At 30.7% G+C, this 15,800-nt stretch overlaps 1 protein-coding gene across 2 annotated transcripts in view; it reads left to right on the top strand.

The window, feature by feature from the left end:
* Gas8 (Growth arrest specific protein 8) overlaps window positions 1-15,557 on the top strand; it is a 30,496-nt gene extending 14,939 nt beyond the window's left edge. For both annotated transcript variants that reach the window (XM_076472320.1, XM_076472321.1), the window contains exons 8-10: window positions 7,646-7,855; window positions 13,808-13,873; window positions 15,222-15,557. In XM_076472320.1, coding sequence (XP_076328435.1) covers window positions 7,646-7,855; window positions 13,808-13,873; window positions 15,222-15,377 — 432 coding nt within the window. In that variant the 3' untranslated portion in view covers window positions 15,378-15,557. The remainder of the gene's footprint in view (window positions 1-7,645; window positions 7,856-13,807; window positions 13,874-15,221) is intronic.
* The last annotated feature ends 243 nt before the right edge of the window (window positions 15,558-15,800 follow it).

Below are 15,800 nucleotides of genomic sequence, written 5' to 3'. Positions count from 1 at the left end.
GTGCATAGCTTTCTCTGTTTTGTTTTGACATTATTATGTTAAATAAATTGACATTTTCTTAGGTGAATAGTTCCAGAACTTCATTTATGTCATGAGAATTCTGGACCTTCTTTTATTATCTTTCTTCTTGTAATGTTCTTGCTTGTCTTCTGTGTGCAGTTTCATTTTTCTATTACCTTTTCATTAGAAGTAAAGCATTTATCTTTGACATATGAGTAAAGTATTTTTCTCTCTATTTTTGTATCTTAAAAGCATTTAATTTTTTGTGTTACAAGAGGATTCATTTACATTGTTTATTTTTGGAAACCTATCACTATGTGTTCTCCTTTGTCTTGACTTCTTCCTTCTAAAGAGACTTCTATGTGCTCCTGCTTCTTCAGTATGTGTTTAAAAATGTTAAATACTTTACATACAATGATATTTAGATCATTTAATAAAACTATCCCAAAAAATAGATATTTATTTATTTTTATCATGATTAAACCCTGAACAAACTGTGTTAGTCTATATAAGCACTTTGACTTTGATACTGGAGAAGAGTAATATTAAAAACAAAACAACTAATAAAGCCAGTAATAGTTATACCACTTCTTGCAATGCTTGCTTATGTTAAACTGTAATATATATAATACATCTTAAGGTGGCATATTGTATTGAAATTAATTAGAAACAAGGTTCCATCTAAATTGGGATTTGAACTCCAGCTCTCAGGAAAATAATTAACATGGGTTCAACATCATAAATCACTACCATTTCCACATTTGAGATTTTTCATATGTCTCAAGCAGTAAATTATCAGTTTTAACCTAGTGACTGTTAATAGCAATTTCCTATTAGAATTATCAAGAAATTATTCATAAAAAGTATCAATATTAGTGCTACCATTGTCAAACACTGGTTCAGGTTAAAATGCACATCAGTAAAATTTCCTCTTATGCCAGATCTCCTTTGTTTACTGTGTTCAACATTGAAAACAAAAAACAATACTTTCACCACATTTTGATTGCTTATTTCTCTAAATCATAAACTACTGTTTTTAATATGGCATAAAAGTTTTTAGGTATTTTAACAAATACAAGAATAGTAGCATTGAACCACCTGTAACAGATGTGGTGAAATAATCCACATTTGGACAAATCTTCAGTCTTGTATATTGGATTATGGAAGTATTACTTCATCATGCTACCTTTGATGCAGTTACCTGTATGAGAACTGAAAAACTAAATATGGTTAATAGTAGGTATCTTTTTGTGGATTAAGAGTTTCTTTGATTAATAATTCTAAGTGTCGTTCATTCAGATTTTGAACTTGAAACTCTGTAAAGAAATACCTATAACCTGATACCTATAACCTATGCAAAATAAAAAAACTATTTAACTTTTACCATCAAATTGATCTGGCTGAGATTACTAATCCTTTCTAATAAATGTTTATAATTAGTAGAAACATTGCAGTGAAATAATTGTTTATACTGATTAATAAAATAGTAGTGAAATAAATGTTTATAGCTCAGAGAAAATAGTAGTGAAATAAATGTTTATAGCTAGTAGAAACATAGTACTGGAATAAATGTTTATAGCTCAGAGAAAAATAGTAGTGAAATAAATGTTTATAGCTAGTAGAAACATAACAGTAAAATAAATGTTTATAGCTAGTAGAAAAACAATAGTGAAAAAAATGTTTATAACCAGTGTAAAAGTAGTATTGAAATAAATATTTATAGCTAGTGTAAAAGTAGAAAAAAAAATAAATGTTTATAGGTAGTATAAAAATAGTACTGGAATGAATGTTTATAGCTCAAAGAAAAATAGTAGTGAAATAAATGTTTATAGCTAGCAGAAACATAGTAGTGAAATAAACGTTTATAGATAGTACAAATATAATAGTGAAATAAATGTTTATAGTTAGTAGAAAAATAGAAGTGAAATAAACGTTTATAGATAGTACAAATATAATAGTGAAATAAATGTTATAGCTAGCAGAAACATAGTAGTGAAATAAATGTTTATAGTTAGTAGAAAAATAGAAGTGAAATAAATGTTTATAGCTAGTAGAAATATAATAGTGAAATAAATGTTTATAGTTAGTAGAAAAATGGTAGTGAAATAAATGTTTATAGCTAGTAGAAACATAGTAGTAAAATAAATGTTTATAGCTAGTAGAAAAACAATAGTGAAAAAAATGTTTATAGCCAGTGTAAAAGTAGTATTGAAATAAATATTTATAGCCAGTGTAAAAATAGATAAAAATAAATGTTTATAGGTAGTAGAAAAATACAAGCAAATTAAATACTTATAGCTAGTGTAAAATAGTTGTAAGATGAATGTTTATAGCTAGTAAAAAATACAAGGAAAATAAATGGTTATAGCTAGTGTAAAAATAGAGTAGTAAAATAAATCTACAGAGCTAGTGTAAAAATAAAACCAACATAAATATTATTTATTCTTGTAAGAATAGAAGCAAAATATATGTTGATTGTTAGTGTAAAAATAGTAGTAAAATAAATGTTTACAGGTACTGTAAAAATACAAGGAAGATAAATGTTTATAGTTAGTATGAAAATAGAACCAAAATAAATGTTTATAGCTAGTATAAAAACAGAAGTAAAATAAATGTTTGCAGCTGGTATAAAAATAGTGAAATAAATATTTATACCTAGTGTAAAACTAGTAGCAAAACAAATGTTTATACCTAGTGTAAAACTAGTAGCAAAACAAATGTTTATAGCTAGTGTAAAACTAGTAGCAAAACAAATGTTTATAGCTAGTGTAAAACTAGTAGCAAAACAAATGTTTATACCTAGTGTAAAACTAGTAGCAAAACAAATGTTTATACCTAGTGTAAAACTAGTAGCAAAACAAATATTTATAGCTAGTGTAAAACTAGTAGCAAAACAAATGTTTATACCTAGTGTAAAACTAGTAGCAAAACAAATGTTTATAGCTAGTGTAAAACTAGTAGCAAAACAAATGTTTATAGCTAGTGTAAAACTAGTAGCAAAACAAATGTTTATAGCTAGTGTAAAAATAGTAGCAAAACAAATGTTTATAGCTAGTGTAAAACTAGTAGCAAAACAAATTTTTTTAGCTAGTGTAAAACTAGTAGCAAAACAAATGTTTATAGCTAGTGTAAAACTAGTAGCAAAACAAATGTTTATAGCTAGTGTAAAACTAGTAGCAAAATAAATGTTTATAGCTAGTGTAAAACTAGTAGCAAAACAAATGGTCATAGCTAGTGTAAAAATAGTAGCAAAACAAATGTTTATAGCTAGTGTAAAACTAGTAGCAAAACAAATGTTTATAGCTAGTGTAAAACTAGTAGCAAAATAAATGTTTATAGCTAGTGTAAAACTAGTAGCAAAACAAATGTTTATAGCTAGTGTAAAACCAGTAGCAAAACAAATGTTTATAGCTAGTGTAAAACCAGTAGCAAAACAAATGTTTATAGCTAGTGTAAAACTAGTAGCAAAACAAATGTTTATAGCTAGTGTAAAACTATTAGCAAAACAAATGTTAATAGCTAGTGTAAAACTAGTAGCAAAACAAATATTTATAGCTAGTGTAAAACTAGTAGCAAAACAAATGTTTATAGCTAGTGTAAAAATAGTAGCAAAACAAATGTTTATAGCTAGTGTAAAACTAGTAGCAAAACAAATGTTTATAGCTAGTGTAAAAATAGTAGCAAAACAAATGTTTATAGCTAGTGTAAAACTAGTAGCAAAACAAATGTTTATAGCTAGTGTAAAACTAGTAGCAAAACAAATGTTTATAGCTAGTGTAAAACTAGTAGCAAAACAAATGTTTATAGCTAGTGTAAAACCAGTAGCAAAACAAATGTTTATAGCTAGTGTAAAACTAGTAGCAAAACAAATGTTTATAGCTAGTGTAAAACTAGTAGCAAAACAAATGTTTATAGCTAGTGTAAAACCAGTAGCAAAACAAATGTTTATAGCTAGTGTAAAACTAGTAGCAAAACAAATGTTTATAGCTAGTGTAAAACTAGTAGCAAAACAAATGTTTATAGCTAGTGTAAAACCAGTAGCAAAACAAATGTTTATAGCTAGTGTAAAACCAGTAGCAAAACAAATGTTTATAGCTAGTGTAAAACCAGTAGCAAAACAAATGTTTATAGCTAGTGTAAAACCAGTAGCAAAACAAATGTTTATAGCTAGTGTAAAACCAGTAGCAAAACAAATGTTTATAGCTAGTGTAAAACCAGTAGCAAAACAAATGTTTATAGCTAGTGTAAAAATAGTAGCAAAACAAATGTTTATAGCTAGTGTAAAACTAGTAGCAAAACAAATGTTTATAGCTAGTGTAAAACTAGTAGCAAAACAAATGTTTATAGCTAGTGTAAAACTAGTAGCAAAACAAATGTTTATAGCTAGTGTAAAACTAGTAGCAAAACAAATGTTTATAGCTAGTGTAAAACTAGTAGCAAAACAAATGTTTATAGCTAGTGTAAAACTAGTAGCAAAACAAATGTTTATAGCTAGTGTAAAAACCAGTAGCAAAACAAATGTTTATAGCTAGTGTAAAACCAGTAGCAAAACAAATGTTTATAGCTAGTGTAAAACCAGTAGCAAAACAAATGTTTGTAGCTAGTGTAAAACTAGTAGCAAAACAAATGTTTGTAGCTAGTGTAAAACTAGTAGCAAAACAAATGTTTATAGCTAGTGTAAAACTAGTAGCAAAACAAATGTTTATAGCTAGTGTAAAAATAGTAGCAAAACAAATGTTTATAGCTAGTGTAAAACCAGTAGCAAAACAAATGTTTATAGCTAGTGTAAAACTAGTAGCAAAACAAATGTTTATAGCTAGTGTAAAACTAGTAGCAAAACAAATGTTTATAGCTAGTGTAAAAATAGTAGCAAAACAAATGTTTATAGCTAGTGTAAAACCAGTAGCAAAACAAATGTTTATAGCTAGTGTAAAACTAGTAGCAAAATAAATGTTTGTAGCTAGTGTAAAACTAGTAGCAAAATAAATGTTTGTAGCTAGTGTAAAACTAGTAGCAAAAGAAATGTTTATAGCTAGTGTAAAACCAGTAGCAAAACAAATGTTTATAGCTAGTGTAAAACTAGTAGCAAAACAAATGTTTATAGCTAGTGTAAAACTAGTAGCAAAACAAATGTTTATAGCTAGTGTAAAACTAGTAGCAAAACAAATGTTTATAGCTAGTGTAAAACTAGTAGCAAAACAAATGTTTATAGCTAGTGTAAAACCAGTAGCAAAACAAATGTTTATAGCTAGTGTAAAACCAGTAGCAAAACAAATGTTTATAGCTAGTGTAAAACTAGTAGCAAAACAAATGTTTATAGCTAGTGTAAAACTAGTAGCAAAACAAATGTTTATAGCTAGTGTAAAACCAGTAGCAAAACAAATGTTTATAGCTAGTGTAAAACCAGTAGCAAAACAAATGTTTATAGCTAGTGTAAAACCAGTAGCAAAACAAATGTTTATAGCTAGTGTAAAACCAGTAGCAAAACAAATGTTTATAGCTAGTGTAAAACCAGTAGCAAAACAAATGTTTATAGCTAGTTTAAAACTAGTAGCAAAACAAATGTTTATAGCTAGTGTAAAACTAGTAGCAAAACAAATGTTTATAGCTAGTGTAAAACCAGTAGCAAAACAAATGTTTATAGCTAGTGTAAAACCAGTAGCAAAACAAATGTTTATAGCTAGTGTAAAACTAGTAGCAAAACAAATGTTTATAGCTCGTGTAAAACTAGTAGCAAAACAAATGTTTATAGCTAGTGTAAAACTAGTAGCAAAACAAATGTTTATAGCTAGTGTAAAACTAGTAGCAAAACAAATGTTTATAGCTAGTGTAAAACTATTAGCAAAACAAATGTTTATAGCTAGTGTAAAAATAGTAGCAAAACAAATGTTTATATCCAGTGTAAAACTAGTAGCAAAACAAATGTTAATAGCTAGTGTAAAACTATTAGCAAAACAAATGTTAATAGCTAGTGTAAAACTAGTAGCAAAACAAATATTTATAGCTAGTGTAAAACTAGTAGCAAAACAAATGTTTATAGCTAGTGTAAAACTAGTAGCAAAACAAATATTTATAGCTAGTGTAAAACTAGTAGCAAAACAAATGTTTATAGCTAGTGTAAAAATAGTAGCAAAACAAATGTTTATAGCTAGTGTAAAACTAGTAGCAAAACAAATGTTTATAGCTAGTGTAAAACTAGTAGCAAAACAAATGTTTATAGCTAGTGTAAAACCAGTAGCAAAACAAATGTTTATAGCTAGTGTAAAAATAGTAGCAAAACAAATGTTTATAGCTAGTGTAAAAATAGTAGCAAAACAAATGTTTATAGCTAGTGTAAAACTAGTAGCAAAACAAATGTTTATAGCTAGTGTAAAAATAGTAGCAAAACAAATGTTTATAGCTAGTGTAAAACTAGTAGCAAAACAAATGTTTATAGCTAGTGTAAAACTAGTAGCAAAACAAATGTTTATAGGTATTATAAAAAACAGAAGCAAAACAAATGTTTATAGCTAGTGTAAAACTAGTAGCAAAACAAATGTTTATAGCTAGTGTAAAACTAGTAGCAAAACAAATGTTTATAGCTAGTGTAAAACTAGTAGCAAAACAAATGTTTATAGCTAGTGTAAAAATAGTAGCAAAACAAATGTTTATAGCTAGTGTAAAACCAGTAGCAAAACAAATGTTTATAGCTAGTGTAAAAATAGTAGCAAAACAAATGTTTATAGCTAGTGTAAAAATAGTAGCAAAACAAATGTTTATAGCTAGTGTAAAACCAATAGCAAAACAAATGTTTATAGCTAGTGTAAAACCAGTAGCAAAACAAATGTTTATAGGTATTATAAAAAACAGAAGCAAAATAAATGTTTATAGTAAGTAGAAAAAAAAAAAGGAAAATAAATGTTTATAGATAGTGAAAAATGGAAGCAAAATATACATTTATAGCTAGTGTAAAAATAGTAGTAAGATAAATGTTTATAGCTACTGTAAGAATAGTAGTGAAATAGATGTATCTAACTAGTGTAAAAATAGTAGCAAAATAAATGTTTGTAGCTAGTGTGAAAATAGTGAAATAAATGTTTATTGCCTTTGAAAAATAGTAGCAAAATAAATGTTTATAGCTGTTGTAAAAATTACAGTAAAATATTTTTATGTCTATTAGAAAAAAGTAGTGAAATATATTTTTGTGTGTAATAGAAAAATACTCATGAAATACATTTTTATAAGTTTTGATGTGGGTTTTGAAAGATAGAAAGATTATTAGAAATCATCTTATCTGGGATATGAAGAGGACTAGCTTGGTGGATCTTCTGAAAATAATAATTATGTTGTGTTAAGAAATATATACCTCTTTTCTGATTTATTGTGACTCACTTATAATTTATGAGCAACTACACTTTCAATATATCCATTATAACATTTTTCATGTAGTTTGCTATTATAAAAATCAGCTGAAGCATTGCTGTGTTCTTCATATTCCAGCCAATCTGAACAGCTATAACATTTAATGAAAGGTCTCATAGTTTGGTTTATCTGTTGTAATGCTCTCACTCAGAGGTTTTTATTAATGATGTGAGATTAACAACTTATAACCTATCAGTAAAAATATATTTATTGTAAACATAAGTGTTGGTTATTTTTTGAGCAGGTAGAAGAGGAAAGAGACACACTCTACAAAAAATTTGTTTCAGCAATTCATGATGTTCAGCAAAAAGCTAGTCTGAAAAATTTACTTTTGGAAAAGCAACTTTCATCAATTGAAGAACTTCTTGAAAAGAAAGAAGCTCAGCTGAGTGAGATGTTGGCATCGTCAAGCCTAGAACCAACTGCTTTAGCAATGATCCCAAGGAAGTTTGAGGTAGTTGGGGCTTTCAGATTTCTTGTTTTCTATAAGTACTATTTCATTGGGAATCTTTTCAATGTTTATATTATTCTGAATTAGTCTATTATTGTTTGTTGTAGTTTTATACAGGTGACTGTGTAATGTCTGAGAAAAATTATCAAAGCAAGAGATTTTATATAGAACTGTCATTCAATGTATTAATAGAAATGGGAAATAGTTTGTAATTAATAGTGTTAAGAAGAAAGGCATGTTGTAGTAAATGTCACTTTGTCGTTAGAGTAATGTAACACACCAAATATAACTGAAAAATAGCTGAAAATATTTAAGCAGAAATTGTTAGGGTTAACACTATGTACAGAAATAATATTGAAATTCAGAGTCTGTCTTTTCCAAGTTGATAAAAGTAAGCTGATGGATAAGCCTTGTTGATAGTGTACTTATGATAATACTAAGCTGATATCTAAGTTTTGTTACTTATGGTGTATTTATAATAACAGTAAGTCGATGGCGAAGTATTCTTGTTTATAGTGTACTTGTGATAACAGTAAGTTGATGGCTAAGCCTTGTTTTTGATACTGTACTTATAATAAGAGTAAGTTGAATGATAAATCTTGTTTTTAGTGTACTTATGATAAAATTAGGCTGATAAGTCTTGTTCTTTATCGTATACTTATAATAAGAGTGAGCTGGTATCTAAGTATTACTGTTGATAGTGTACTTATGATATGTGTAAGCTGATGGCAAAGTTTTGTTGTTGATAGTGTACTTATGATAAGAGTGAGCTGATATCTATGTCTTGTTGTTTATAATATACTTATGATAAGGGTATAAGAGTAAGTTGTTGGTTTTGTCTTGTTGATAGAGTACTTATAATAAATGTGAGCTGATACCTAATTATTGGTAGTGATAGTTTACTTATGATAACAGTAAACTGATATCTATGTCTTGTTGTTGATAGTCTACTTATGATAAGTGTAAGCTCATGGTTATGTCTTGTTGTTTATGGTGTGCATACGTTAACAGTAACCTGATATGTAAGTTTTATTGTTTATAGTGTGCTTATGATAACAGTAAGCTGATATCTGTATCTTGTTGTTGATAGTGTACTTATGATAAGTGTAAGCTCATGGTTATTTTTTGCTGCTTATATTGTACTTATGGTAACAGTGAGCTGATATCTATGTTTTGTTGTCAATAGTGTACTTATGGTAACCGTAAGCTGATATCTATGTTTTGTTGTCAATAGTGTACTTATGGTAACCGTAAGCTGATATCTATGTTTTGTTGTCAATAGTGTACTTATGGTAACCGTAAGCTGATATCTATGTCTTGTTGTCTATAGCGTACTTATGATGACAGTAAGCTGATATCTAAGTCTGTGTTTTTGATAGTGTACTTGTGATAATAGTAAACTAATATGTAAGTCTTGTTGTTGGTTGTGTATTTATGACAAGAGTGAACTAGTATCTAAGTTTTTAGTAGATTGACAGTTAGATGCATGTTTTTACAGCTCTATCAATCTAAAAATTTTTATAATATTTATAGGGATAATAAATTATAGAATATTTTGGATGCTCATTATGTGGTTATTTTAGTTCCTTTTATAATCTTCCCAAACTGGAATGAGTTTTTTAAAATGTTAGGGTGATTCAGCTGTTAATGGTGGTGTTATTTACAGAATTATGTTGATGTTTATACCCAGAAATATACATTTGAATCTAAAGGCTTTGCTGTGAAAGTTATGATCAGAAACTTTATGTAATGACATGTATGATTAATTACCTCAGAAACTACTGAAATTTTACCTCAGTATGGAATGCTTATAATGAGTGAATAAATATTGCATGAAGGTGAATCATGTGCTATCAGAGTACCCTGTTGATGTTCAGTTGGATTCAAGTCAGTTGAATATCCTGGCCAGTTTATTTTCTTTCAGTTCATGAATTTTATATCCAGATGAGCATGGTAAAGGTGACCTAATTACCCATTAAAAAAAAGTTATAACCAAGTCTGTCTCTATATGGCAATGCTATATATGAGTTAAACTGCATTCCTCTGTTATATGACATGTTTATTGGTAAGTGTTAAGTGTGGCCTCCAATACTGGTTCTTCTTACTGTGCTGCTACCATCGTATGATTTTCTTTTCTTCATAATTTCAGAGATGGATCCAGACTCAGGCACTGGATATGTTTTATATCTAACTAGTGTGTGTATCATTTATCTGAAAACAAGACATTTATTCCCATGGTCATTCTGTGTATTCCTGATGCCACTGAAGATGAGTTGTTTTGTTTTGATAGGCTAGAGGAATATACATCACTGGGCATGTGACATAAAGTTCAGCCTAAGTGCTTATCTCTTCTCACAAGAATTACCTATTTGCATTTAGTGTTGCCATTTACATGTGAACGTTTTTCTTTAGGTATGCTGCAAGCCTTTCCACTGCCCCCCTCATTGGAATTGGTATATTCCAACATGTCTCTCATGCAAATTATTATGCATCCTAAATCAACCAATAGTAGCATAGCATACTCATGTGATGCATGTGACTTCCTTTACACTGCTGTACTGAACCTTTACCTGTCGTTGGACAGTGTTTGAGTTCAGATATCCTACTGTTTATGTATTGGCTTTGTTTCCATCATGAAGTGGTTCATTTTAAATATTATTTGATTTATTTGACCAGATTCTGTTTTTTGTATTTATTAGTTAATTCATGTAGCTTTATTTCTGTACTCTAGTTTTGTGAAACTTTTCTGTGCAATGCATTCTGAAGTTCACTTTACCACTTTGAGGGTTACAACAGTGACTAGCATTTCTCACAAGCCTCAGGTGTGGGTGACCTGACAATGGATTTATCTGCTGTTGTCATCAGGAGGTAGGTGGATACAGGATGAAATTGCTCCTACTGAAGCTGGCTGAATAGGACTTTGTTCATCTTTTTCTACCTCTAAAGTTTGCTAGTTGTTCAGTTCTCAACCTGAGTATGCTTCTCCTAGGCCTGATTTCTGTCTCAGGTTTGTGTTTTATTCTTTTTGTCTTGTCCTCTGTTTAACATGTACCATTTTTTCACCTTTAGTTTTTCTTTCTTCTCTGATATTTGGGTTATTACTGTTTTCTTAACCTCTCATTTCTGTGAGGAGATTAGCTTGTCTCACACACCTCCCCAGAACTTCTGATCAGTTCATCCTTTCTTACTATTGGGTAAACTATATGTTTTTTTGATCAGCAGTTGTTTTTTTTTAATATTTCCTTGGGAGGTGCATACTGTTAATCTTGCACATACCCTTCTCTGGTGTATATCTGAGGAATTTTTACCAATACTCTTCACTTTCTCTCCTCTACTTTAGCCCATATTTCATCCTCAACTCTAATCTCACATATGTGGTTTCATTGTTATAGAGACCTTCTAGATAGAGACTTGGTTTTGATATGTCTTTCTCCTTTTTTGAGGCTTCATGTATTTGCTCCAGTTCCTGACAATATCTAACTGTAAGTAATGTCAGTCTGACATTTTTTTGTCCTGTTTCTTCATTGTCTCTACAACAATTGGAGATTGACAGTTGGCCATTGATTTCTCACCTCAACTGCTTCACAGCACTTCCCAAGTTCACAATTTAGTCTTTTTTCACCCCGAGATGGAAGTTTTCACCTGGTGGTAGGTGCCGAGAATAAATGTCTCTATTACATATATCCACAACCTGTTTGCACTTCAATTTCAACCTTCTTTGTGGTTTGTCTATCTTGAAATGGCTTATCTACTTTTGGCACTCCCTTCAGACTTTCTTCGGCTTCATAGGTATTTTGTCACATTGTACAAGCTTTTGCTGACCATTTTTAGGCTTTGGAGCTGTGAGTCCATTATTACATGGACATATGGTTCCTTTTAGCTCATTACAAGCAGGGGTAGACCTCTCATAGTCACCAACTTCTTTCTGGCAGCTCATGGATCTGTTTTTTTACATTGGAGAGGTTATTACTTCAACCTACCCAATCTCTGTGCATTTGAGAGTTTTCTTCAACACTAACATTATTTGCACTCTACCTTCTCCTTTACGTTTGTGTTCAACAAACCTTTTAGTTCATTGTGCTGTCTCAGCTTAGTTGCTTACTGCTCATGATGGAATCTTGTGTGGGATTCTGTTATTGCCACAGAACTTGAACTTTGGGCTGTTGGTTTGAAGACAAGACTGTATTGTTTATTGATTTTCTCAAACTTTTAACAGTGTGTAGGGTATTGCATTTCTTCCTTTCTCTTGCCTATCACCATCTGGTGGTGATTCTTTCAGGCAATGCTATAGTGGCTTTGATCAACCACAAAGGGGCACCCTGGCCTGGAGATCTCTGTTTTCAGGCTTTTGATCTCCTATACTGGGCCTGTGCACATCAATTCATCTTATTGCATGTAATTTCATGGGTGCTTTCAATTCAATCATAGAATGTCTTTCATGCCTGGGTCAAATTTCTCCTATGGAGTAGTTCTTCAATTTTTGAGGAAATTCAACCCAATCAGATGCATTTGTAATGGTCCTCTTTTGGTCACTTGTATCTTGTATCCAGACTCTGGCTGTCTCTGCCTTATGTGTTTCCTCCCATCCAACTGCTTCATAGATGATTTTGCTGGTATACTCCACTCCTTGTCAGGTCCTACTGATTGCATTCTATTGGCCAGCACAATCTTGGTTTTCAAGACTCTAGTGTCTATTCCTCTTACCAGTTGTCCCTCTTCCTCTGTTCCCTCCCTTCTGTGAAGGTTATCTACCTTGTGATCATTGCTTCATAAACACATCTATTCCAGGCTGTATCATCAATGAACTGCATGGATAAATCAAAGGAGATGACTACTTGTCCTTGTCATGCCTCAAGTTAATGACATGATATGGTCTGCTTTTTCTCTCCTGGTCTAGGGTATCCTTCAGATGCTTTTGTTATTCCCTTGTACTGGCCCTCCTTCTTCTCAACGTGGGGTACTAGCTAATCTTGAGAAAGAGGCAAGTATTGCATTGAAAGTTATAATCTTCCTATACTGTTATTTCCACCCTTCCTCTCCACTTCTCTGATGTTCACATCTTCTGCCAAATTTTGAAGTGAAGGTTTGGTAGATAAGTTTAGAGGGACTCGCGTGCATCACGTGAGCATTGGATGATGCATGAGGACTTGCATTAGAGCCACATTGGAATATGCTAATTCCAAAAGGGAGAGAGAACAAGGCTTGTGGCATGCATACAGAAAATATTTGCACATAAAGGGCAACACTGAATGAGAATAGCTAATCTTGTAAAATGGGGTAAGTCTCCATTTTAATACATTTTCAGTATAGGAAAGTTATAACTTTTTCTGATAATCTGCATTTTCAATAGGTGTGTAGTTGATTCCATTTGTTGTTAGCTCCATTCAGCAATGCAAACAATAATTTCCCAGGTATCCAGCCAACTGTAATGCCAATCTGGAATATTGCCTTATTTCCTGCATTTTATAAACATTTTGCCACTTTGCAATGACTTGTTGTGTCCCAGTAGCTTCTAGTTAAACTGTCACTCTGTATGTTATGGAAACATTCACATGTTTTCACTGAAATCCTGAAATGTTTACTATCACTCTAGATCTATTTACACACACTTATGTTGATAAAAGAGAGCAGATGTGATTCCATTTTGAATGAAGTACATGAGTATAGGTTTGTTCCTTGCTTACTTATGAAGTGAGGAATATATCTGTGATAGTGTTTCCTGATTAATTTTGTATTAAAACATAGATTTGTTACAATTTGTTTTGCTACTGCTTAATTTTACCTATGGAACATATGTTTGTGATAATATTATATTTACTGTTCTATTTCTTACTATAAAGAAAAGATAAATAACAAAATCTGTACAAGTGTATCATTTTTGTATAAAACACTGTTTTGGTTAAATGCAAAATAAAAATTTGCATTTTTAAGTTATTCTTTTTTTCCCCACATTAGGATATTCTTACTGACAAAAATTCAGCCATTAAGGATCTCCAGTATGACCTTGCAAGAGCATACAAGGTAATGTTTATTGTTTAAATCATATTAACCTTGCAGACATTTACCTTGATCTTTAATCTGTTTAAATGACTGTGAAAGGTAATGGGGTAATTATCTTAAATCAGATAATAATTTTTAAGAGATAATATGAATTTTGTTTGCAGTTGAACATAAAATAAATCAGAAAACTCCAAAATAATTTTGAGTCCTCACTTCATTTTGAATCATTATATACTTTCTTTCTTTATCCTGTGTAATTTTAACAATTTTAGTATTACCTAGGTCACATGACCATTAAAAATGTCATGTTTTCCACTGCTTCATTAATTATTCTTCTTAGGGCCTAGCATGGCCAGGTGGTTAAGGCACTTGACTCGTAATATGAGGGAACATGGGTTCGAATCCCTGTTGTATCAAACATGCTTGCCCTTTCAGTCGTGTGAGCATTATAATGTGACAGTCAATCCAACTATTCCTTGGTAAAAAGAGTAGCCCAAGAGTTGGCAGTGGGTGGTGATGACTAGCTGCCTTCCCTCTATCTTACGCTATTAGGGATGGCTAGTGCAGATAGCCCTTGTGTAGCTTTGTGTGAAAATTCAAAACAAACCAAACCAATTTTCTTCTTAGCTGTGTATACACTTTATTCACATTTATTATCTGTAGAAACTACTGCAACATTCCTTTTTGAAAAATAAGGCTTATGTTGTCATTGTGAACTACCACACATACTAATGATGCCATCAAAAATTACTAGCTCATTAAATAGTTCATCCATGAAAAGTGGGCCAGGCACGGCTTGGTGGTTCTTGTGAATTTAAGGATTCGTGGTTTGTGACCCACTGCTGTGAAATATTAGAGTTTCAGGTTGTAGGTATATAGTGATAGTGACATTCAAATTTTACTAATCAGTCAGACAAGAGTTGGAACTCAGTGCTGGTAAGCTGCTTTCTTTCCTCTAATACGAAACTTGCAAATATTAGGAATAGCCATTTCAACATGCATAAAATTCAGAAACAAACAAACTTTGCTGAAGAAGAAAAGCCTACCTTCTGAGAGTATTTTCTCTATATTTGTCTAGTTGTGATATGTGGACTTTTAGGTATTGGTTCCCAAGTATAACAAGTTTATTGTATGATTGTCATAACAGTGGTTAAGCATGTAACATGGACATATATTTTATTCAGTAAGGAGTGAAGCATCTGAAGGTATAGGAACTAGTAGATTTGACACTTTTGTTGAGAACTTGTATATACTCTACTGCAGAAAACTATCATATCAAAGACTGGAAATTATCTTGTTTTCTATGTATTAGTGTAACAGTTGATTTCCTACAATACATTCATACTTATCAGGTTCTTTGTTATATTAGGCACATAATGACTTGATCAGAACTTATGAAGCCAAACTTAAACAGCATGGAATACCCATAGAGAACTGTGGATTTGTGCCAATGAATCCAAAAGGACAACAACTTGGTAAAGGACCAGCACATCTTGCATCAACACCCCTGTCTAGTGTTAATTAAAATCATTACTGTTAGCAAGTCCCACTTTTTGTAAAAATATACTAAGTTATTTTAATATATTTTGTAATACATGGACATTTCAAATTATAATATTATTTCTTCAATGAATTTTATAATGGGATAACAATGTACCTCATTTGATGTTACTGTTACATTAACATTAAACTACTTCCTCTTTTTCACTCTCTTGGGACTTTTTATTAGAATAAACTAACTACTATTGAAAAACTTCAAGTTATACAACCATTAACGTTGAATACACAGTAGAAATTAATTTTCTATCCAGATTTGGATTTATCACAGGTTAAAACCAACAGTTCATATCAAGTAATAACTACCTCTAGTTTACAATTTTTTAAAATACAAAACTGAATTACTTTTTAATTTAAATTTATCTACAGATTAGTATAAGTTGAATTAAAA

Source organism: Tachypleus tridentatus, chromosome 12 (assembly GCF_004210375.1).
Source record: "Tachypleus tridentatus isolate NWPU-2018 chromosome 12, ASM421037v1, whole genome shotgun sequence".
Classification (NCBI taxonomy): Eukaryota; Metazoa; Arthropoda; class Merostomata; order Xiphosura; family Limulidae; genus Tachypleus; species Tachypleus tridentatus.
Note: the sequence above shows the minus strand (reverse complement) of the source record. Positions and strands in the feature narration are given on the sequence as shown.